This window comes from Varanus komodoensis, unplaced genomic scaffold, assembly GCF_004798865.1.
Source record: "Varanus komodoensis strain SLA01 unplaced genomic scaffold, ASM479886v1 scaffold13_3, whole genome shotgun sequence".
NCBI lineage: Eukaryota > Metazoa > Chordata > Lepidosauria > Squamata > Varanidae > Varanus > Varanus komodoensis.
Window position 1 is genome coordinate 17,773,054 of NW_025335409.1, and position 26,075 is coordinate 17,799,128.

At 42.2% G+C, this 26,075-nt stretch overlaps 1 protein-coding gene across 1 annotated transcript in view; it reads left to right on the forward strand.

Moving 5' to 3' along the window:
* The window catches only part of SEMA3A (semaphorin 3A), a 220,649-nt gene that overhangs the window by 190,417 nt on the left and 4,157 nt on the right, over positions 1 to 26,075 (forward strand). Inside the window, exons 11-16 of the mRNA XM_044423275.1 lie at positions 1,473 to 1,594; positions 7,147 to 7,267; positions 12,071 to 12,112; positions 15,259 to 15,416; positions 19,194 to 19,261; positions 25,419 to 25,561. Coding sequence (XP_044279210.1) covers positions 1,473 to 1,594; positions 7,147 to 7,267; positions 12,071 to 12,112; positions 15,259 to 15,416; positions 19,194 to 19,261; positions 25,419 to 25,561 — 654 coding nt within the window. The remainder of the gene's footprint in view (positions 1 to 1,472; positions 1,595 to 7,146; positions 7,268 to 12,070; positions 12,113 to 15,258; positions 15,417 to 19,193; positions 19,262 to 25,418; positions 25,562 to 26,075) is intronic.

The window sequence follows — 26,075 nt, forward strand, 5'->3', positions numbered from 1 at the left end:
GCAAATATGGATGTAAGCGCTCCTTCAGGTAACCAGGACCCAAGCCGTTTAGGGCTTTATAGGTCATTACCTGCTGGTCAATTTGGTTGTGAGCAAATAACAAGCCTTGGCCAATTTGAAGTAAAGAGAGCCAGCTTCCCTTTACTTGGTGCCTCTGATATGTCATCCAGTTGCCCTTTCCTGCCATGTTGTACCAGATATGTCACTTGATAGTGTACATCTGTTACTGCCTTGCATCTATCACGTTCAATTGAGGACCGTCTCTTGGGCAGGAACATTAAAGGCTGCAGAAATGTTTAGAGACCCTGGCATGAGTTCTCTGCTGCTGTTCTGATCCCTGCCTGACTTGGAGTCAGAGTAAGAGGGGATGCTTTGATCCTGCAATTTATACCAGATGCAGAAACATCATAGCTAAGCACTTTTTTCTTTTCTGCACTCCATGAATGGCACAATGGTTTCATATCCCAAAATTAAATAAGGAAGCCAAAGAAATGGTGCTGCGGGGTCAGGCAGAGAACCTCTGTGAGCCTGAGCGCCTCATTCTATTTCAGAGAAGCTTCAGGGGCACATTCCAGTGGGCACATGCCTGAAGCCTAAAGGGGTGAGCCCAACAGATTAAAACAAACCAGCATATATTAGTTTACAGCTTCTACTGCCAGGAACAGCACTTTAGCAGAGGCATTTTGATATTTTATGATGGGTAAACCTCTGCAAAGAGGCTAGGAAACCATCCATTGGTGGCAAAGGGAAGGCAAGTGGGCGAGAGGAAGGGGGTATGACTGACAATCTTCACATCTTAGTGAACATAAAACCTGACTCTCCCAAGCCCCCATCCAATCATTCTAGCCAACCTTAGGCCACACTGGGTCTATATAGCTAGTTTTGCACCCACAGGGGTCTCCACTAGGGCCTGACAAATAAGCACTATTTAGGATTGTGAGAGTTCCCTGATGGTCATTTCACCCCTCACCTTGGCCTGATTTCCATTGGCTCACTCTGCATGTGCAAGAAACTTGCAAGTAAAACAGCTATCAAATTGAAGATTTGTGCGTATTTCCTCTGCGGATGAAGGCAAGGCTGATTTAGGGAATGATTCAGTTCATTTAGCAAGGCTGAACTGGGAATCTGGAAAGAGAGACAAAAATGAGCACATACTTGATAATCAGTTCAATTTTTTTGGCAGATATTCTCACACTCATCGCCAAAGTTTTGAATGGGATGCTCCAACATGTTTTCAAAGTGAAACAAAATCCTCACACTTCTCTAGTTTCTCCTTTGAACAGAAAAACTGGGGAGGGTGCCGGGCCTACTCCCCATAGCACATGGTCTCTCACTTTTCAGTTGCTTGCAGCTGAGCTGAAACTACTGCATGGTCTTCTGTTAGGAGATGGCAGAGGGCCCTGGGGCAATTGTCCAGTTCCTGGGGCTATTGAAGCATGATATTGTCTCTCATTTATCTTTGGCCCTGCCAGCACCAACACCCTGTGTCAGCGGGCTATCAAGTGACTGGTGGCAAGAAGAACCCAAGAGAATCCCTTTCACTTCCCTCTACTTTCACCATCACTCACCTTGGCACTGCCAGCACCAGCAAGATGTTGGTGAAGCCAAAACAAATCAACTTCCATCAGGTGCTCCTCCTCCTGTGAAAAAAATTTGATCACCACTAGGTGATCTCCCCTGTGCCGGTGAGACAGGGGTCTCACCATCAAACAACAAGCAGCCCCCTTAGCCTTTTAGGAGGACATGTTGCCTGATGGATCCCAAAATTTGGAACTGGCACTGTAACAGCATTAAGTAATCTGTATGTGATCCATCAGAAATGAAGCCTTTAAGACCAGGGTGATGTCAAAATCTAATTGCTAGGATTGCTTATAAGAGCTTTTTCAATGCATAAGTAATCACCTGTACAGAGTTTTCCTGATTTTTCTTGCACTGAATTACTAAATATCAGAAAATCAACACTGAATCACGCTGCAATCAGACTTATCTAAGTTGTAACTGTTCTGTAGTTCCCCATGTGTAAAACGTGAATAAGACTGTCCTTGTCCAACAGTTTTGGGCTGGTAAAATAGTCCCAGTTTTTATAATAAAGACTGGTAATGGAATCCTATGCCAGCTTACTCAGAAGTAATAGGGCTTACTGTTTGGTGTATGGGTTTAGGTTTGCTACCCAAATGACTGCTTTGTTAAGTCTCACTTTCTTCATGTTCTCCTTTAATCTCTTTCCAGCAGACAAAAATACTATTTAAACACATCCATTTGCACTCATACCTTGATTTGGGGCAAGAGAGCAGGGATAATTTAGCACAGTTTGAGTCCATCTGTCAGTAGACATGAATTAATAACAGTAATTTTATCTTGTAAACTGAGTTACTCACCAAAGCTTACTGATCTGAAAAGAAGGGCCTGATTCAATTTGTGTGAAACTGTTTGAAATATTGCTCCACAAAAACCTGATCTTGAATACAGATAATGCTTCTCTTTGGATGCCTGTGGCCTGGAGGGGATGCTCTAGCATTTTAATGTATTGTGCATTTGACCTCAGAGGCTTTGTAGAGGAGCAAACCACTAATCGTGGTGGAATCCTCTTAAAATAGAACTATGTATTTTAAAGCTTTCATGTGTGGATATACCATGTCTATCTGCCAGGCTCACATGCCCTCGGCCAATTTCTTGGCTTTTAATAAAACGCTGTTCTCCCAAAATGTCTAATTCAAGCACCAATGACTGCCCAGTTCTTCAATATGCCTACTTTGTTTTCAGAAGCTGCAAGTCTTCAGGGCTGACACAACTGATGAATTTTCTTTAAAAACATAATTTCCAATCAGGAGTTAAAGCAATTACAATGACATTCATTCTGGGATTTTAACACTGGGGACACAACTTAATGCATGCTTAGACAAGAAAGGATTTTTTCCTTGTCTGAACATGCATAGGATCGTACCCCTAAAGTGCTTGTTCCTTCTTAAATTCCCCTGTTAAATAAATAAAAAGAAATCATTTTTTCTTACAGTATTGCTTTGGCACCCCATAACCAAAGGTCTTTGGGTGTCATACATAAAAAGTTGTTAAAATACAATATAAGCAATAACAATAAAATATATAGCAAAGACTTAAGCTCACATATTAGGTTTATCAGGCAATGGATACAATTTCTATCTTTCTTTTTTTAACCCTCTGCCAGGTTGAACTTTCTAGGAGAAAATTAGATGTAGGAGTCCATACTCCAACCCAGATCTCAAAGGCAGGGCTCAGCAACACACCACCCAATTAGCATCAAGTAATTTGGTTTTCAGCAATCTAATTAAGCAGAAAGGTGTTTGCAAGGGTGGTACACCACTTTCCTTAGCAGTGTCTGGTGGTGGTTTGCCTACAGTAGGTGACCCCTTTTCACAATACAAAGATTTATTTTGTAAATGGAATCCAGCAAATCTGAAATGTGGGAAAGGCAAAACAAAACCTACTCAGTGTGGTCAGGGCCTGAAAAAGGTTGGTTCCTGAAAGAAAAGCTTCTAGGCTTCATGTTTGCTAGGAAGTAGTGACTGGCAAACTAGGATAAGAAAGATCTTGGCTTTGTAAGGTGAGTATAGATTTCCCTCAAAACTCAGCTTTTGTTCCACCAAACAAGTAGTTGTACATGCACCATATCAATGAGAGTTGTTGCTTAGAAATATGTAGTGCTTCATGACATCATAAATCTTTCTGATTGGCTGTTTTTGGCCTTCTATTGCTTACTTACCATCAATTATGAAGGACAGTCAAGAGGAGGAACCTGACCAAGTGTGGGGTAAAATGATTTCCATAGTTTATCATAAGCAAGAAAAAGGTCAATCCAACCAACTCAATGCATGAATAAAAATAGCGTTATGTGGATACAGACTGTGCATGGTCAGAAAAGCTCACCATAAATTCCAGGTTTAATAGGGAATTGGTAAGTACTGGTCTAGGAGGGGTACAAAGGCAAGTGCAATTTGACCAGCAAGACAACGAATTGTGAAGGCATTGCCTCTAGGAAGCCAAGCATCCTGGTCTGAGCTTGCCTCAGGTAGAAGTGAGGGAGTAATTTGCAGCAGGGAATCTGATATATTTGTTTAAGATTATTTTTCACACCTGTGCAACTGTGAATAACCACACCATTTGTTTTTATACCTCCACAATGGGGAAGGTGCTTATCCAATTTGTGGACTAAAGGAAAGGAAAGGAGCAAAGTCTAACTGGTCCCTTCCATTTCTCATGCAGTTGCAGCACTATGGCTTCTGGTGTGTGTTTACACTTTAAACACAAATGGTAAAACATGTGTGACCTTTCAAACTCCTACGTCTTCCACAATTGCAATTCTGTGCACTGATGTACACCACTTACATGCAGGAGTTACTGCACTGTATTCATTCACTTGGACCCACATAACAGCAGGTACATTTGAAATGAAATACCCTCAGTGGTGTCTCACAAGTACAAAGAGCTCCACTCTAGATAGCACCCTGGGCACTAGAAGGCAGTGAGGAAAAATTTTCAAAAGCTGGTTGTGAAGGCTTCTTGGAAATATGAAAAAACAGCTTTGGGCCAAAACAGTTGGACAGAATTGTTTTAGCCTCCAAGTGTCACAAAAATGGGGAGTGGAATCTTGCAAGAATGGGGGAATAAATAGGTTTTAAGAAGTTTCTGAATCAGTATACTCCATCCTCCAAGTGTACTTAGGTGTGTGTGCTCTCTCTCACCCTCTGTCTCTGTCGGCTTTCATTTTTGCATCCAAGAAAATATGATGGCAATAGGAGGGAGGGAGGGAGGGAGGGAGGGAGCATGGGGAATTGTGGAAAAATCAAAGTTATGTGGGACCCTCCCGCTGGTTGCCACTAGAATAGTCCATGGTTAGGGGAAAGCATAGTCAGTCCAAGCTTCAGAACCAATGTGCCCACCTGAGATGCTTGGACCCCAGAAGCCTCCACTGCCACGTAGGGCTTGGGGATCTTTCCCAGGAAAATTTCAGCTTCCTCTTCAAAATGTAGTTGCTCAGATTCTTAGGAAGACACACAATATAACTGGTGCAGAATCAGTTTAAATTCATATTACTGTATTATAACGCATTCCTTAGTGGCAAAATGTCACATGGTGATAATGGAATATTTCTTAATATCAGCTACCTATTGTGATGTATTTCATGCAAGCTGCTTTATAGGGACACTTTGCCCAACCATTGGTCTTCTGAGGAAAGCCTGAATGTCTGCCACACGCTGAGGGGCTTTTCAGCACAGCCTTCTCCTCCAGCCTCCAGTACCAGTTTGGATGCTATCACTTGGAGCTCCCCATTCCCACCCACAAGCCAGAGTGCGAGCTAGCTTGCCTCTCGCCACCCTATGCTAACTAACCCTAACACTAACCCAGCCAGCTTTCTGGGCACTGTGATTGGCTCTGAACTTTCAGGAAGGGAGAGGCTGAGGGCCACTTTCGTGTTGGGTGATTCATTGGAGGCTGTTGGGAATGAAAGAGGCAGTTGCTCTTGGTGCGTGTTCCAAGGCCAGGGAGGCACAGACTCTTCAGATGACGAGGAAGAGCCCTAAGAAATGGGGCCTCCAGATATCATGATGGAATAGGCAGGAGGGCCTATTTCAAGGCTGCCAGATCCACATGTTCAGGCAGAACCTGAGAACAGCAATTCTGCAACTGCTGGAAGGAGGCTTGGGGTAGGAGCCCCAGAACCCAGACAAGCTTGGTGTGATTCTTGACCCCATGATGTGGCATCAGGAGAGAAGGCTAGCCAACTAGAGGGGTGGAGTGCAGCTAAGAGGCTGTTCTCCAGAGGGGTGGGGCCCAGGGTTGCTCAAAGAAGGGTTCTCAGAAGTAGTTGTTAGGTTGGGTTCAATGAATCACTCTGTGCATGCCCGGAGACTCTTTCATGCTAGTTATGCTTTACTGGATGTACGTTGGAGAAGAAAGAGCTTTGGCCAAAGAATGACCTGTTGTGAGCTAGATTTCAGCTCACAATGGGGCTGCCTGCCCAAAGGGGGTGAGGCAGAGCCAGTCACCTGGAAAACATAGTGTGCACACCCTTCTGCTTTTGATCAGCATTGTGACAAAGAGATATACCAAATCATCCCCTTTATTTCCTTATTTTTCCTCTTTCTATTCCTTTTCTCAGGCTTAATGGCACCCCTGCCCCATTTACTGCATTTAGTAAAAGGACCGGAGTGCAGGAATAGTAACCGGAGTTTTTAAAAAAACACTTGTTTTTCTCAGCTCCTTCTTCACACACCTGATAAAAGCAAGAGGCACTTGAAATAAGGTTGTTGGTTTGTTTCTCATCCAGTGAAAACCAGTCTACTTTTTAAAGTTTCTTTAGATTGTGCTCTTTGCCACTTGAAGCACCTGTCCTTTTCAACACCAACGTTAGCATTTGAGGGGCATGGGCCCTGAGCCCTCTGAGCATGGCTGCCAGAGCAGCTGCATAAGATAGTCTGGCTTGAAGCCCATGATCATAGAGTTCTCAGAGTGACTGCCAGAGTGGCAGCAACAATGGCAGTAATGGGGGCCACAGCTTCAGTGATGGATCATGAGATACAGTAGGTGCACCAGGGGCACTTGTTGCAGGCCACACAAAAAGCCTTGGAGGGTCCTATGCAGCCAGGGGTTGCCCACATGCATTCTCTAGCTCATTATTATTTAAAACCATCATCAGTTTCCTGAAAGATTTCACAACTTAATCAACTCGACAGCATCCCTCTGGCCTCCTGTGTGTCCAGAATGAGCCTCACATTAATATCTGACCTCGTATTTTAAAGCAAGCATTAAAAATGCTGGACTTGAAAATGAATCATAAAACGTAGCCCTGGCTGAGCCAATGCATTCCTAGGTTTAAATATACATTTGTGGCAGCTGACATTTCATTGGTAACTGTATACAGCACTGTTCACTTGCTGACAGCTAAAATGGATTCAGGGTTCAGATTTTTAGTTTTTTGGCAATTAAAAGATCTCAGCATAATCCCTCCCTGGGAACTCTTAAGAACCTTTGAGTTCATTTTGAAGGTAAATGTGTGTTCTGTGGAACTGAGTCTAAGGGACACATTGATGCATAATCCTCTTTTTGAAATATGAGGATTGTAATATGAAAACATAAAACTTCTGTTGGATTGCTCTTGTTTAAACCCAGAGGAAAAAAAATCTCTCTTTTTCTCTCAGATATTGGGACAGTTTTGAAAGTAGTTTCTATACCTAAGGAGACTTGGCATGACTTGGAGGAAGTTTTGTTGGAAGAAATGACTGTTTTTCGGGTGAGTATGACTGAAAGTTTTTTATCTGTTTCTGACTCTCCTCCCCCCACCTTGACACCAATACCTTCCCTGGGCAGATGGAGATGGTAGAAGCATCCAGTGAACCTTCCTCATTAGCTTGTCAATTAGGGTTTGTCAGTTAAGGACTCTGGCACAGGCCAAAATAAATCTTGGAGCTCTCCATGCACTTGTGCACTAATGACAAAAAAAATCATATCAGTGACATCTTTCCTGCTCACTGGGATGTTAAAACCAGAAGATACAACTATTTGCAATTTACAGTGAAAATCATCTGTACATTGAAGGCTTCTTTGCTTGTCTTCTTTGCACAGACATATACAACACAGGTTCCACTTAACAGACATATGACCTTAAGGCAAAGGCTAGAAGAAGGTCTGTTTTCTGAGTAGAGGATTTCCTTGACATGCTCATAAAAAGTAAAGTTGATCAAGGACATAATATGACTGAAGGCCAACACACACATAATTTTAGAAATGGATTTTCCGGATGGTATTTATTTCTGTGTCCAAATCCTGTGCTACTTGGGAACATATGCACAATGAGAACATGGAAACAACATGGTCTGGAGCTATACTGCTGATGAATTGACCCAATTCTATCAAGTATAAAAGTGCCCCAGCATCAGGCATGAATTATTTTGCTGTCAGCATTTATGAAAGTCTGAAAAGAGTCATTTTCTTCTCCCAATCTCTTTCTTTCTCTCACTCACACATACAATGAAAGTCCCTTCTAAATTGGTGTTTTCTGCAACAAATGCAAATATCAACCAAAAAACAAAGAGATTCTGTCATCACTCCTTCCAGGAAAGGGCTGAAGCTCAGAGATGGAGCACTTTGGTTCATCCTGGACATCCCCAAGGAGCACAGGGAAATACTTTAGTCTGATAGCTCAGCAGAGTCACTGCAACGTATGCGCAGTGGAATGCGATTGCTTCTCTATGTGAGGCTTTAACCTGTCACTTTACTGAGGCTTCTGCTCCCATTTTCTTCACAAGATCAAGGGTGGGTCCTTTGCACATCTTCCTCTCCACCAGGTTTTTCTCTGCCTTTTTATATGTTTCTTTATACAACCACCAGGTGGTGCTGTGGGTAAATCTGTAAAACAGCAGGATTGTGAAACTACTTGAGCTGCTCACAGCTTCCTGTTGCAAGATTACCTGACTTTCCTCACATTAAAAACAGCCATGCATATGGCTGCAAAGTCTAGAGGAGGCCTTGCAGGAGGACAGCATCATGTAAAGCTCCCACAGACTACTGTGAGTGTGAACACACAGGTGCCTGTATACACACATGTGGAGAAGCTCCCACTATCAAGTAGGCTCCAGTGCTTCACCAGAATCATTTCATTTAGATGCAACTTTATGTAAATAGAATCAATTAATCAATTAAAATTCATGCGATCACTTGACTGAGATTGCCTCAGTCAGGTGATAGCAGCCCTGGTCTAATCTAGTGAAGCTAGCAGGTTGTGATATATTAATTTCTTTCAGGAAACAATATTCTACAACCTGAGCTATATTTTTGTTGTCAGTTGTTCCACTGCATCTGGCATTTGGAAGAACTGCATTTTGTTGTCAGTTGTTCCAAATCTAATTAAAACAAGATTAGATTTTTTAAATCTTTCTTTTCTCCTCCACTGCACCCCATATGTAAACAGACACTGTTCTTTGCATAAATGTTGACAGACAGACAGACAGACAGACAGAAACTTTATTATGGTCAAAGACCAGCTCCATTCAATAAATGCATAGATTAAACTTTCACAGAATGGTTTGCACTTATCCTTCTGTGATTTAGAATGAATCTCTGAGCCAGAGACCTGCTTGCCTCACTACCAGGCTCTGTGTAATCATGCGGTGGGAGGCATTTCTTCTCGTGATGAAATCACAACGTAGCTGCAGTCCCCTTGTTGCTGTCTCTTTTCTGTGCAGGGCTCCTTAGCATCTGACAGGGTCCAAAGTCATTTGGGTGAGCAGGCTGTTATTTCACAAGATCCTTCTATAAGTGTGGCAGAATTTATGCCACATCAGACGCTCTTCTTAGCCAAACGACTTAGATGGAAGCAGACAAACTGGGAGCTTAATGTCCAAAACAAGAGTTGCACTGCCTCAGTTTTGAGAGGAACCGTATCTTCTCTCCTGGAAGCTTTTTTCCACAGGGAAGGAGGAGGCTGCAGTAGCTTGGTATTCCCTGCTGGAGCACTGCCCATGAAAATGAGATGCCTAGCCTAAGGTCAGGATACAATCCTATGCATACCTACACAGAAACGTGTTTATCTGGGGGAGGTTCTGTCTATGCATGCATAGGATTGCACTCTTGCAGTACTTGTGGGATGACTATGGGTGGGGGTGGAGCTAGGATAGGTCTACAGCAGACCCTGCTTAAACCATATGAGGGACATATTGCACAAGGTACAGAAACTGTGGGTGGGCTGTTTCTGTACCTTCCCTTTACCCCCTTGATGGACTCCTCTCTCTTTGCACCAAACTGCATATATTGTTCTTTTTAAAAGTCTGCCACACATTACAAAGCCATCTAGCAAGTAAGAGCGGGAAGAGGGGAAAAACTCTGGGGAGCACATGGGTCTGGCCAGGAGAATTGCTCGGTACTTAAACATTTGGATGCCAGGCCCATATAGCTCAAGTCTGCATAAAAACTGCACATGCTTGCTTGTGTGTGTGTGTGTGTGTGTGTGCATGTGCAAATCTAGAGGTAATTAGTGACATTATTTAAAATTTTCAGGAGTCAAAGGAAGCCAATCCATTTCTGTCTAAATAATATCAAATGAAATGAATGCTTCGGTTACTTCGTGCCCTGACTGAGATAATCCAGAACACCCCACCGTTACTTGCCATGTAGGGCAATATATTTTGGGGGAGTGTTCGGGAAGTGGAGAGTTAATTCTTCTCTCCCCAGCTGCATCTCCCCTTGTACTCTCCCTAGAAATTAAACAGAGGCAGGGAAGTTCAGTTGGTGCCAATGAACACTCAGGGCTCTGTGAAATCATTCCAAGGCCATGGGATATTGAGTCAGGGTTAGGAATCCTAACAGTCACTCTTGTTTTTGCATAAGGATGTTCCTGAAGTTTGCAGCCAAGGTCTGCCTTCTTTATGCACTCGCTTAAGAATTAAGTTCACTCTTACTAAAGAGGAGAAGCTCCTCCAACATGTGAATGAGCAGATAGTTCATTCAGATCTCCTGTCCTTGCATATTTTCCCTGTGCAGGCAAAATGGCAACCAAGGGAAGCCATTAGAAGACACATTGCAACTCCTCCAGTCCCTAGCCACGTAGAAGACTTTGTGGCCAAAAATGCACACCCAACACAGCACAACGGGCCCAAGCTTTCCATATAAGCTAACATCAAATAGATTGACCTTATTTTCACTGCAGGTGCAGATGAAGTTTGATGGGTTGCTTTTTGTTTTGTTTTGTTACATGCTAAACACAGAAATCTAATATGGAATTTCAATGCAACCTATCTCTTTTGAGTTTTCACATGTCCCTGAGGTGGCTGGGCCTAATTTTCTGTCACCAAAGAATGGATTTAACAGCCTGAGTTGCAATATGCCAAGCCTAATGTTTTTCATTTACAATTCCATCTAAACTGAAGGCATTCAAGATGTATTACACTGATAACAAATGCCTTTTTAACCTGATTTGTGCAGTGTCTCCCTGAACAGCTGAGAAAACATTTTTGGTGGAACTTGTAATTGATGCCTCCAAATACCAAGTGTAATAACCCATTTGCAATGGAGAGTCTGCATGCTTAGCATCCACTGAGCCATATCCAATTCTCCAGTGGGATCAATGAGGGATGAAGTGCAAAGGCTTGATGCAAACTTTGTGAACATACCTGGCTAGAAACTAAATTAGCATTAGACATTCTGAGACAATAGCAAGACTTGAGACAGATCTGCATGCAGAACTTGAAATAGAGGCCCCACCAAATGTATAAGCTTTGCTCTTAGTCAGAGAGCCTTTGGCTATGGGCAGCACACAAATGTGATAGATCGATCGATCGATCGATCGAATATAAGTTCTCTGCCACTGCGCACACCATCACCTCCTCCAATGCATTCAGACACATGTCAGGCTTAAGAAGAGCCATGCTGGACCAGTGGTCCTTCCAGTCCAGCATCCTGTTCACACAGTGGCCGACCAGCTGCCTACAGGACCCCGCACACAGGCTATAACAGCACCCCACCGCCCAAGTTCCCCAGCAACCGGTTCACTCAGGCATACTGCCTCTGAAAGGTAGCACATAGCTATCAATATTAGTCGCCATTGGTGGCCTTTTCCTTCATGATCCAATCAGGATGTCCCTGACCTTCTAAACTCGACTGCATTGTGGGTATCCTCTGCAGATGCCAAGGTCCCCGTGCTCCTTCTCCCCTGTAAAACCAATTCTGGATGTTTAAATGCCGTGCCTTTGTGATGCTTGGGATAATGGTAGAACCTGTCCTTTCCCCTTCTAACTATCCCAGAACTTCCCATAAGCACTTCTCCAAGATCACGTCTACAAGGATCACATTGCAGGAAGCTGGGGTTGTGTCTGTGCCAGACTTTCATTTTAAAAAATACATACTTGATTGATTCTTCTGTTACATTCTGCATGCTCAATCGCACAGCAACAAATGTATTTGAATGCATCCATAGCAACAATAATGTTCTGATGTGAAAGTTGGTAAGAACAATCATCTTCAAGACACCCAGTTCTCATCCACTTAAGAATAGCAGCTATTTAAAGCACTTTTGATGTTTCACCATAATATTCTTTTCCAGGAACCCACTGCTATTTCTGCAATGAAGATTTCCACAAAGCAGGTAGTGTACACACAACCTCGAGATTCTTAAATATTTATTGGATTTCAGAGATCTTAACTTGGCGCCATCCAGTTCCGTTCCAGAAATGTTTCTGGTTTCTCACAAAGAATCTGACAGGCATGAAAGAGAAAAAGTCCTTATTTGTACTTTGCTACCAGTGTAGTGGAAATGGAACAAAATGATGATGCATTTTTTGAAACAAGCATTCTTATTGCTAAGTTTAGAGAAATGGTATCACTGGGAATCACTGGTTGTCGGTTGGGGTGTGAGAAAATTCTTTATTCTCCAAAGTTAGTGGCATAGCTATTAAATTCCCCAACTTTTTCCTCTTGACCAGGGCTAATTCAGGAGCAATGTATCAGGCACCCTCCAACCAAAATTAAACATTTTCTTAAATGCCTCGGTCACAACAGGAGAGCTAATCCTATTCACACAAGTAATTGGAATGTACAGATTCAGACTGGAGATATCCCACAATAAGGGAACCTCATTTCAAGAAATGTGTTAAAAGAAATGTGTTAAAAGAAATGCATAACCCTTTCCAACCAAGCAGCTTCTGGTGTCACGACTGCTGTAGCATCAATGCATGAGTGTCTCATGCTTCTGCTTGTTGAATGTCCATTGTAATGTCTGAAAGGGAGCTTGTGCACTCTGGACTGCAAGATGTCGACATGCAGTAGGGTGGGCATGCTGCGATCTCTGAAACAAGCCCTGTCTCCCATTCTTTCGGTTGACATGCTGCATGGCAGCAAAGAAAAATAGATGATGCTTCAACACATAGGCTTTCTGAGGAATCTAGCCATTTTCCTATCATCCTGAGCTGTGCTCTTGCTTTGTGAATGGATATGGACCGTCACACTTTCAGAAGTAATGAATGCAGACCTCAAGTCCTGAAGCCAAATTTGGCTTGCCTGCAGGCCTGGTCTGAGCACCTTTCCTCTCATCACTGACCATTTTTGTGCTGCTTCTCCCCATTCAAAAAGACTGAAATGACCATCCTAAGACTATTGGCTCTGGGAGCTTTACACTAAAATGCCTGGGTATTTTGGATGTTCCCTGTTTACCTGGGTGGCTGTTATGCAGGCAGCATTCTTCTTCCACATCATATCCACAGCCTTAGTTTGTGCTGAGGCATGTGAAGCAGGAGGAGGTTGCTGGTCATTCCTCCCGGTTTGGCTCCCTTTCCGAGTCCAAGCCAGCATGAAAGAAAGTCCATGAATGCTAAAGGGATGGATTCTGTACAGCTTTGTCACAGTCCTATGTGGAACCTACTGCAATTGGTGCGCAAAGCAGGTGCTCTACCACTGATCTACCACTCTTAACCTATGGAAGCAAACTCTTGCCCTATGGAAGCAAACTTGACCGATGGAAGCTAGCCTAGGGTTGGATCCAGACAGAGGCATGCTTGGCTTCAGGGAAAGCCCATTAATTTCAATGAGTGTACCCAAAGCATGGTATTGGTTTTGATGGGCAAGGAGTAAATGATCTCTAAAGTTCTGATTCTGAACAGTCCAGCTGGGAACCACTGTATATTGGAAACTGGCCTAAAACAAATGTGTTTGACATGAAATATTTTGTTTGGGGCCTCTTCCCTCACACAGTTTGTCACCTAAAACAACAAGGGGAGTGGGTGAGATTTAAAGAAATGTGCTTTTATAGAGAAAACTATTTTCAAAACAAAGCTGTCAGGTTTTAAATATATGTATGTTCATATGGTACCAGAAGGCTCTGCTTTTGATTATTTTTACAAGTACATTGTTTTTAAAGCAGCCGATTACATGTATAATGAGCCATGCATTCAAATACAACTTCTCGATCAAAGGCCTCTTTATGTATTCAGGAGGGATTACAAATCTCCCTGATCCTTTGGAAAACAATATTAAGTTCTCTCTAGCACAGAAAGCCCAGGTTATTCATGCAAAATGAAGTCTCTAACATGTCAGTCAAGCTTCAAATGAAGAGAAGAAGAGCCAAGGCACATTCATGATGCACTATGACAAGCTTCTGGCATGTCATCCTCGTATGAAAGGCATTTTTGGGAGCATGTTGATTCCTGATTCTAGAACACTCCCAGTTGCGTGTCTCAAGTGCATTGTTCTTTGTATTCTGCCAAGTTGGGAATTAGCTGAATAAAGTGGTGAACTTTATGCCCCACACAGGGCAAAAGGTTAACTGATATAAACCTTCCAAAGTCATCCTTAGACTCAAACCAAACTGCTGTCCTACCCATTAAATCAAACAGAGGAACATGCACCTGCAGATGTGTTAAGATAACATTGGTGTGTTCATGGACCTCTGGCTTGGAACCTTATGCACTGGAAGAACCTATCAGAGTCAAATGGGTTCTCATTTGATTCAGGGACTTCCAGACGATTCCTGCTTCATCTTCAGGAAATATGGAGGATAGAATCAATGTTAGCACAGCATTAGTACTCATCACATTATGCTAGCATCAACCAATACTCATACAAAACAGCATGGGCAACCAGAAAAGACCACAATTGGCCAGTGGTGTCAACAAATGGCCACTCTATCCTATTGTGCTAGTAACATTGGGCAAGCATTGAATTATGCTAGCACAACCTCATTAGTGTTAGTGCCAGAGCAACATGGGATACTACCCATAAAATTTGTAAAACAGAACACACACACACATGATATATGGTTTATTCCAATAATGCCAAAAAGGCTTCTTAATTTGGCAAGCTGGACAAAGGGGAAAAAACATTTACCCAGCTTCATACTATGAAGAATCCCGTATACAAGACACAGTGTACATGGAAGGTTGGGTATTAGAATGGATAGACCGACTTGTGATATTACATGAAAGAACAGAAAGTTGGTGGATTGTTGTGATATGTAAAAAGAGGGAGTGCCAGTCTCTTCCTGTAGTAGAAATTGTGTTTCCCTCTGCATAAATTCTCTGTCTTTTCTGACATTACAAGATGTGGTAGAAAGCAAAAACATTTGTCCAATGAATGGATCCAAATGATGCACCTGGACAAACAGATTTCACTTTTCTGCCATTAGACAAAGATGTTCATAGATACTCAGGTATAATTATGCCTTTCAAAGAAAAGCCTTTTGAATGAAACATGACCACTTGCCATTTTTCTCTTCTTCTCCCCACCCCCACCCCAAAACAGCAACAGCTCTACCTTGGCTCAGCAATTGGCGTGTCGCAGCTTCCCCTGCACCGCTGTGATGTGTACGGGAAAGCATGTGCTGAGTGCTGCCTGGCTAGGGACCCCTACTGTGCCTGGGATGGCTCCTCGTGCTCTCGTTACTTCCCCACCGCAAAGAGGTAGGGATGGGTTTCAGTCTCTGCTCCACCACTCCTTAGTGTCCCACCTGATTGTTTCTAACACTGCCCTGATGTTGTTGAGACTGCACAAACTATGCCAATATACTCGTAAGCATTGCCTTGCAAGATCAGACCAAAGGCCCAGCTCATCCAAGATTCAGTTTTCAGTTGTCCCTGAAGCACCTCAGAAGTATGGAGGTGATGGCTTTCCCCATCCATTCCTTGTATTTGGTATTCCGGGACAAATTGCTTCTGCAACATTGAGGGAACCATCAGTAGCCATCAATAGCCTATCCGCCATGAGTTAGTTCATTTCCATTTCTTGTCAAGACAGTTTTGACACAATGCCATGAATGTTTAGACAGAAGAAAATCCTACAATTCCCAGACACAGCATGTTGCATAATGGCATGCTAGGACTTGTAGGGGTTCTACCTAAGCATGCATTGGATTGTTATTTTTATGGCTGTTTGATTATTCTGTTGTTATATTAGTTTTATAATTGCAACGTGCCCAGGGAGCCATGTGTCTAATGGAGCTAGCTAGAAATTAAATAATTAATAAATAAATAAAATAAATGTGCCCTTAAGCAACAACTGCTATTTTAATTCTCTGAATGGCTATTTATTGTGTTCTTTAAACAACTCTCCCTTTTGAAAAATCTCACACACTACTTTTCCAACCCTTCGGTACATCAAAACCATAATACTCTCAGATATTAGTAAAACCACAATCTCAGTCTGAAACCCAGTGACACTGAAACAGCAGTGATTAAGACAATACTGAGCACTGTATATTTTCTAATCAATATAGGCCTCCTAATTTGAGGGGTGAGGATTAGATCCAAATGAAGCTAAACACACCTTAGTCCCATTGAAATCAATGGGGCAAGTGAGTCATAATGACTAACTTAATTCCCATTCAGAAGTTGGACATAACCTGATGTCCAAAGCCTTACACAGGCTTTGTTGCACCTTTATTTATTAGGCCAGCCAAAGGATCACAGAATAAATAAATACATAAAATCTAAGAAAGCCATCTGGCTGTAGGGCAGCATGCAAATGCAAGAAACAAACAAACATCTGCAGGCTTCTTAGAGTTCCAGAGATCCTTATCAGAGAAGAGGAGGAGGAAAACCAGACTTAATTAAGTCATGGTGCCTGCATGATCACATGTGTTGACAGGCTTCCAAATATTCAAATCAGGCACTAGCAGGTAATGAGATCCGTTTAAGTCTCACCTGGACTTGCTTCTAGGACGTTTCCTCCCTCCTGAAGGAAGGAGGAAAGTTTGATCCTCCAGTTCTGAAAATATAAAATCCATCTGTTTACCCAGAACTGTCTCCATTTCAGGTAAAACATGTGGGCTTCTTTGGCAGTGGAAACAGAAAAATAACAGTCTCTATACCAACAAAGAGAAACATAATTGCAGACACTATTATAGGTTTAAAAAAAGTAAATGGGATCCCAACTGGGTGGCCTTACCTAGGAGTTGGAGGGGCTGAGCCCTCAGAAAATAAAGTCCCATCTTCAGGGTTCTGTTTCTTATCATGTAGTTCCTACTTGTGAACAGCTAAACTTGGGAATAACTTTAGTGTTATTAACCAACCTAATATTTTTTTCATTTCCTCTTAGCCAATACATTTTTGGGCCATTATGAATGGAGAATGTCTCTTAGGGTTTGACCAAGTTAATTCAGCTCTCATGGGCTCAAGTGGGGAGAAGTTTAGCTGAAGGCAACTAGAAGCTATAAACAAGTGTGTACCGGGGAAGATGGCAGTCTGTATCTTTGAGTTTTGCTAACCTTATTTCAGGATCTAAGATTCCATTATTGTTCTGTGATTTAATCCTCCTTCTCTTCTCTTCTCCCCAGCCCCTTGCCTGACTTTTCACTCCTTCAGTGTTTCTTTTCTTCTCCGAGTGATGCATTTATCATCTAACAACATCTTTGTTTGCCCTGTTCTTTTCTTGTACTCTGCAGCATCCCTTTTTTATAGATTGCACTGGGGTTTTGTACCACTGCTGTTCCAAAACAAAGAGAGCAGACAAAAGAAACATAACAGTGACAATCTAAACAGGAATAGCCTATTTCAAATGGTTTTTTTTCCACTAAAGGAAAGCTACAAAATATTACCTAAGCAAAGTAAAAGAGAGTCCATGGAAGGTATATTTTCACGTAATGCCTTGTTGTTTGTGACTGCGATGATTCAAACCACTAACTTTACTTTCAACACACTAAATTGTAATACTTTGATCAACACACACATGGTGCACAACATTTTGAAAACAAGTTTTGTTGTTTTACAGATCAAATTATCTTGCTTCTCAGATGCAGCATTTGAATTTTTTACTGTATACTTAAGAAAGCTAAATAGCTAGAGCCACGTTGTGTGCATGTAGAACTCTCATTGATTCAAATGCCTACCAGCAAGACCCTTAATTTAGTCATAATCAATACATATTAGAGGATTTGCACAGATTGTGCATAGTGACAGCCAGTGCTTTTTTTGTAAAAAAAAAAGGTGCTGGAACTCACCTCTTGGGGTCACACTTTTACACTAAAAAAGATTTTCAATTCACCAACTTTTTTTGAAATAAAGAACTTATTTACCTTTTGCATGTAAATATAGTCAATAAAGGTAGTCAAAAGGTAGATTTGGGTGATAAAATCCCAGTCACTCTATACACACACAAACATAATGGTCACCGCTGGCAGTAAGCACTCAGCGCACGACCACATGACCGATCCCAAGCTGAGCAGCGTCCCAAGCTGAGCAGCGCCCTCACAAGCAGTGCAGACACACACGCAGCCCGCAGGCACTATTTTAATGATTTTTGCTGCCGACCTGCTACACCCGACAGAGCAATTCACAATCACACGGAAAAATCCATCAAAAAAGGGTGCCAGAATGCCGTTCCGGTGCGTTCTATGACAAAAAAAGCCCTGGTGACAGCAATATAGTATATGTTTGCAGGGGTTAGAAGTTGACTTCTGAGTGTAAAGACATTGACAAAAACTGGTTTATAATGCTGTTCACAAAAGTGATAGACCAGTTCCACCAAACTCCTTGATCTTTGACTTGATCTTTCAAGTGCCCCTTAATTTCAAGAGATTTCCAATTTGACAAGAGGGGAAGAGGAGGAAGCTCAAAGCACCTCTGGATATGCAGAACAAAATGAAAATAGCTGGGTTATTTTATATAATAAACAGTCACACGGAGATGGGTAGGGACCTGTTCTCCCCTGCAGAGGAAGGCAGGATGCGCTCCAACGGAGCAAAGCTCAGGGAGCCAAGGTTCCATTTGGATGCCAGGAAGCACTTCCTGACAGTCAGGACCCCAAGGGTGTGGAATGGGCTTCCACGGGGCGTCGTTGAGGCCCCATAGGTGAGGGTGTTCAAAGATAGGCTGGACATGTACATAGTGGGCATTTCGTGAGTGGAGCCGGTTGGAGCCGGGGGTCAGACTAGATGGCCCAGGAGATCCCTTCTGACTTGCTCTGTTTCTGTTTCTATAATACTGAATCACATAACCCTGAACATCCTGGCATTGCCATATTCCTGTGCTTTTACCTATCACACAGGAGTTTATCAGGTGACTTTTCCAACAATGCTCTTGGGATCAGAAAAAAATTCATGAGCTATATTTATTTCAGGTCAGGCTGCCCTCTGGACCAGAAGAGTGGGTATTTTTTCTCTTTTATTTGCTGTTTTTATTGATACAAATGCAATGAATGAATGCAATGAAAAATTCTCTGTGTTTTTCTAATGTTACCTTTAGACGCACTAGACGACAAGATATCCGAAATGGTGACCCTCTTACTCATTGTTCTGACCTGCAGCTTCATGGTAAGTTATAGCTCATTATATAAAGGCAATTCAACTACATTCACAAAGGAAAGGGTCAGAATTGGAATTAGGATACTGGATTTTAACTCCCAGCTGTTGAAATATTCTTTCCATTCACCTCCAACAGCCTGATCCTCTCAATGCTTTCTAAAAAGTATGTCCCACTGAGTCCAAAAGTACTTACTCCCAGGTAGATGTTATTTGGTTCTAGTCTAAGTCTTATCTAACATAAAATCTTTCTAGGACTCACTTCTGCATTTTTTCCCTTTTAATTCTTGGCACCCAGACAATCCTAAGCATGCCTGGGAATATTCCCCTTGAACTCAGTGGAATTTACTTCCATGCATGGATAGGATCAGGTTGCATATCAGCTTTCTTGAAACAGACTTTGAGTTTCACCTTTCTCTGTCTGAAGAGCAAATACATTTCAGAAATCATTTATGTGTTTTATTCACAAGACCAAAAATCTGTTTTGACTCCAGACTTTTGGTATGCCGTAAAGCTGTCTGATTACTCTGTTGCAGAGTCAGATCAGTCTCTCCCAGATCGTTTAGACTACAAACCCCAGAAGCTCAGTCACCAGCTCTAGTGATTAGGTGGATGGGAGCTGTAATCCAAAAATCTGGAAGCCACCAGGTTGGGAAAGGTTGAGTTAGAGTACTCTTGAGTTCATAGGCTGTATCCAAAAGGACCCAGGATCGATCTTAGCATCTCTCTTTGAAAGCAAGGCTGAAAAAGAGCTGTATAAGGCCCCTGGGAAAGCTGCTCCCACCTTCACAGAGCATCAGGCCATGCTGGGCTCTGTGGATGACCCTTCTTGCTCAACATCTAAGCCAGCTTTCCCCTGCTCCTTGCATAACCTTCTGTGATGTGTGCCAAACTGCCAGAGAAGTGACACCTCTCAAAGCAGATGGGCTGAATGCTGCAATCATACTGCCCTTTATGGAGAAAGAAAAGCACAGGTCTGCCACCCTCCAGGCAATATGGGGAGTCTTAAAAACCCTCTCCAAGATGCTACTGGTGTCCTGAGCCATATAAGCAACTTGCAACACAGTGTTGTGTGCAGAAATGAGTCATACTGAATCCAGTGAAGCTTACTCCCCTGCAGGTGATTGCTGGTCAAGATGAGTTACAAAAAAAAAAGTTCCACCAAAATGCTCTCCATATAATGTTCATTTGACTGTAAAAGTACAGGCACTTGTCTCTCCAATTTGCTTGCATTTTGGCTGTTATATATCTTTTTACATAGTTATTTGTTGGCTGATTTACCAGTCAAATGGTTGCTTTATTAAAATGCCCGATCCCTACTTAGGGTGGCACATAAGCCATTTCACCCAGTTCAGCGATTAGGCTTTCACATTCCTATGTGGCCATGGGGGCGGGAAGGGTGGGGAAACACTTGCCTTTGATCCCTGTGAGTACACTTATGCAGTACTGCCCTCTACTGGAGATAAGCAGTCACTGCCAGTTTAGGCTAATCGGAATCCCTAATTTGGGTCATTGATGTCCAGGCAACAGAAAGCAGGGATGTCTGAACTGGGAGTACATGGACATTGCAAGGCCATCCATTGCAAAGGTCCCTCCAGCCCCGCATTCTGTTCAAACAATTTCCACAGAAAACCCACAAGCAGCCCGTGAGTGCCACAGCACCCTGCTTGCCAAGTTCTCCAGCATCTACTGGACAAGGGCCAATTGCCTCTGATACTGAAATAGCATATAGATTCCAGGTGCATTAACCACTGACAGACTTTTCTTCCTTCATGCCCAGTCCCCTTTTGAAGTCATCCAAATTACTGGCCATCCCTGCATCTCGTGGTCACAGATTCCATGGCTCACCTAGGAAGCACGAAGCTGACATCACCACCATAGTATAGATAGAGGAAATCGCCTTATGGCCCTTTCACAGTTTCCATGCCCCATGCGCTGTGCTTTCCAGTGCTGCTTGGTGGAAGCAAAAGAAATGGACGAGGAAAGGAGAGGGAAAGTACTGGCATATGTGTGTGGTTCCTGCCTCACAAAGACTGTTTGTTTCAAGGCCACTTCTTCCAGCATGTCTGACATCCATTTTGCATGCTGTGCTGGAAATTGGCCTCTTCGTTGACACTGGATTATGTGTTTGGGAAGGAGCAGTCCTCACTGGTTCATTATTTTCAAACGTGCAAAAGCATGCTGCTGCGATAACCTTTCTTTAGAATAGCTTTTCCAAGGAATGCATCAGCAAGCCCGTTTAACCTCAGACTGCTGCAATGTTTTTGCTGCATTTTTATTTGGCTTTTGAGTATTTAAAGCATTTCTTCTATCCCACTTTTCTGCAGCATTCTCTGAAGTGACTAACAGAACAGGCAAAGCATTTGAAAAGAAACTTTAAATAAAAAACGTAACACATTTTTAAAAAAATAGAAATCACTTAGTTTTTCCATCAGAAGTCGTGTTTCCACTACCTGATTATTGTTGTCACACTACCTGAAAGTGGGGGAAACTGGCAGAGTGTTTCCAAGTCTTGCAGGCTCTTGTCTGCAGTTACAGATTTCTGCTGAGTAGCTCAGAAGGAGGCAGTGAACTGGAGGAGATGTTAGGAGGCAAGCTGGTCGAGGTAGGAATGTTTCCAGCCCAGGCCATTTTCACATTTGTCTGCCCATAAGTCTGCTCCATCCCTTTTCTGTATTAATCTACCACTGATTAAAATGCATTTAAGTATGTATTTTACACATCTCTCTCAAAATACAGATTTTATCTCAAAGTACCCACTTCTTACACCTAAAAATATCAGAGAGCTATGTCTGAATAGTCAGGAACAACTAAGTCCTGATCTAGCCATGAGTCCTGAGGAACAGACCAGGTCACTGGCATGTGTAAAAGATCCAATTCCTCAAGCATCCACAGTGGATGGGAAGTTCCGAGTTCTTGTTCCACCTTCTATGACCCACCCATTTGCCTCCCAGCCATTCTTTCTTAGCTTGACTTATTTCCAGGCTAAGATACTCACTAGGAGAAATGTCTGCCAGAGAGATCATGTGAGAGGGCAAGGAGTGGGAGAGGAACATCAGTGGGGTGAGTTGAATTCCAGCAGCCCTTCTACCCCCTGCTTTCTCTGCTTGCAGCTGTTTGTGGGAAGCTGCAGTTAAACACACAGGTGTGCCAGTGTGAGATCTAGATCTGCCCTTAGAAATTAAGACTTCTGATTCCCCCCGCCCCATTGATCCCCAGTCTCTCACCCAACATCTCTGAAACAGATTAGCTTCTCAGGTTAAAAACTGTTTGGTTCATTCCCTTATATTGATAACTTCCAATGAATCTGAGCAAATTGATTCCTATTTGTTTAATATCTGTGGGCCTCTAATAATCTGCTTCTAAACTGGCAGGAATTCCTTTTTGTTTGCCCCCTACTTGAGCTTTGATGCTTAAATGCCATTAAGGTAAAAATGTAGGAGTACTGTGTCAACATAAAAGCAATTGGCATGCTTGCTTTCTTCCTTTCGGCCTGGCCTTTTAGCAAACAGGTTTTGTTTGCCAGATTACTACATAGCCAACATGGTGAGGGCTTTGTGGATTTAAACAGGATTTGACAAGGGGATTGCTCCGCATGAGACTTTCAGTAACACATTCTTCATTTCCGGGACACAAAAAGGGAGAGTTGCTAAAGAGTTGAATCTGAAACACCTTAGCTCCATCCCCTTGTAAACGCAAAGTGGAGTGTAGTTGTCTATTGCAGCACAAAAAGCAAAGCATACTGTGGCACTTTAAAGACTAGCCATTTGTCAGCTTTTTAATTCCAACACATAGCCTGCAAAAAATTATGCAAAAGATTTATTTAAGTAAATCTCAAGTTCTTTCCATTCCTTTTATAGAGAAATTTAGGGAGGGGGGAGAGAGAGAATTCTTCCCTAACCCAAGCAACAGCCCATACAAAATTAAGCCCATAGTTTTTATATAGGCTGCAATATCCCTAAGTCTGCACGGTGTTAGGATATTAATCTTTTAGGTGCCACAGGGGATATACAGGATTTAATCAAAGACCTGTGAATGGAAGGAAAATAGCTGGTAGCCCATTCTAAAATAGATGCATAGGAGAGTGTGGCAGGCACATTCTGTGACTTTTTTCATACCTTGGTTTCTGGAAGACTGTTTGGCAGCTACTTCTACATTTCTGTAAACTGAAACAAAAATTCACATTTTTCTGACTTGGGCAGTGGAGGTCACCAGTCAAACACTGTGTTAAAAAGATATCGAAGGAAGTGGCGTTACATGCAAAAGTATAATAAATAGATGTTTAGAATGCATTTTATTGGGAAAACAACTTGAAAAATGTGCACAATGTGTGTGTATTACAAGAAATGTAGAGAAACATTAACTGGTTCTTTTCTACAAGCTTTTTGAAAGTCTCCGTGTTTGGGATGTATCAGATTTAAAACTGGGGAACTCCTTAAGGTATGGGACAAAGCAAATTTAAGATTAAAAAATGAGAAACAGAGAGCAGCCCTAATTAGCAAATCCATTCACCTGTATCAAGTGCAAGGTGTAAAACACTTTCCACATGTGAACAAGTGTATTTGGGTATAACTCAGCATGATCTTATTTGCCCCTTATTATGGTCTCATAATTATTGTACCTCTGCAATTTATATAATATACAGATGCATGCCTATTAAATGCAGTATTGGAATCATACACCCTTAATGCCTCTGTGGTGCTGGAGTAGAAGCAACTGCCATATAAATCCAAAAGCTATCCAATGTTTCCAACAAATTGATGGATAACTTGAAAACAATGTTGTTACAGAAAGGAAGTAATTTATTTCACTTTCTTTCTTTCACCCATCCAAAAGGTCTGGTTTATTAACCATGCTACATTTCCATAAATTATACAGCTTACAAGAGGAAATGATTAATTGAATCTTGTTTCCACAAAAACTAGATTTTTCCTCATTAACAGCTGCTGCAACATACTCCTGTGCCATAGAATCTAAACACAGTTTAGTACTTTTGGAAAGACATGTATTTTACAGTTTTCTCTTAAAGTATTATGAGCACAGATCTCTGGAGGCATAATTAGAACTTCTGATACTGCACCATGCCTTAGTAATAATTACTCTGAACCTAAAGGAAAGAGTGGGTCATAGTTTTCAGTGAACTAGTAATTCTGTTCTTTGGCATTATATATTTCTCACATAATTCATTAGTGTGCAAATAGAGCTGCTGTTTTAAAATTTTTGGTTCTTGTTTAAGAACAGAATGGGCCTAGAATGAGTGTACACAGCACCAAGTCACCTATTTCTATTCCTACTCCTGACGTTTAGCCATAGCTAAACAATTTGGAACAGTTGTGACATCATGCACTTCCATTTGAGGCACATATTCTACAAGGTCCTACGTGAAATGAGAAGGATCCTGAGTCATTCTTCTAAGTACGTCTAATATTGTAAGCCGTCCTGAGATTTTTATATAATAGGACAGCAGATAAAAGCTTTTAATAAATAAAATAAATACATTATTGTGAGCCTAAGAGTCAATTTTCTTTGGGATGCAACTCTGTGGCCTCCTGGCATCCCTGGGACCCATAAGATTATTCAGAGTCCCAGCTGCAAGGATACCACGACAACACTTTGCTCTGTGCATTGGACGCATGGACACCTCTGAGCTCCGAGGCTTACATGCATCAAGAGTGGGCACATTGGGTTAGTTAACTCTCTCTAGAGGAAGAACTTAACATGCCAGAAGAGAGAATGGATGGGGACAACAGCCTTCTCCTGAAGGCTTAATGATGGCTGAGCAATCAGGAATGTTACATCACTTTAGAACTGTTTTTGGGACTTCCTCCAAACTGTTGGTAATTGGTATCAATACTACAAACCCAGTAGTATTATTGATGTTTTCAAATTCAGGTTCCCCCACCCACAACAATGTCATAAAGTTTCTTGTAAATTCTGTACACGCCATGTAGTACACCCCATCAAGCACTGCCACTGTGCAGTGCCAAGTCCCTTTGGTTTGCCAAGTCCTCTCAAAAGAATTTTGAGATATTCTTTTCAATCTTGATTTAGTTCCCCAAACAGGATTCTTCCAAACAGGATACTTGTCTGGAAATCCATCACCTTACTCTGCTTGCTTCTTTGCATAGGCATGTTAAATTATATGTTTTTTCTTCACCGTTCTCTGCAGATAACCACAATGGGCATGGGGTTGAAGAGAAGATTATCTATGGAGTGGAGAACAGCAGTACTTTCTTGGAGTGCAGTCCAAAATCTCAGCGTGCCCTGGTCTACTGGCAATTTCAGAAGCAAAATGATGACAGTAAGGAAGAGGTATGGTCCTTAATATTCATACTTCTAGATCTGAACCAGAAAATCCCTGATGCAAACACAGCTTCTGACAGCTAGCTCTCAATAACCTGTCTTTCAGACCACAGGTTTGGCTCATATGCAATGCTCCATACCAGCAAAATGAAACAAAAAATCCCCTTTTCAGCCTCACTCTCTCTTTGACTACATTCATACAATATGATAAGCAATCCTGCATGTTTATCATGGTTCACAGTGTTTTACCATGATCAACCTGATGATCACGTGGTTTCTACTTTATCATGGTTTCCATTGTCCCCTCTCAGTCCTCCCACTGTTGGCATGCACCCCATCAGTCACACTGCTTGAAACTCTGCCCAAATGGGGAATCATTCCCTGCCTGTGTTGCCTGTCTCTTCCTCACTGGTTCACACATAGAGGCTAGATGGCTGGAGCTGTTCCTACACTTGCTACTCTTTCCAGAGGACTCTGTGGTAGTTGCATACCATGACTATGAAGCCCAAGATCCTGGGTTCAG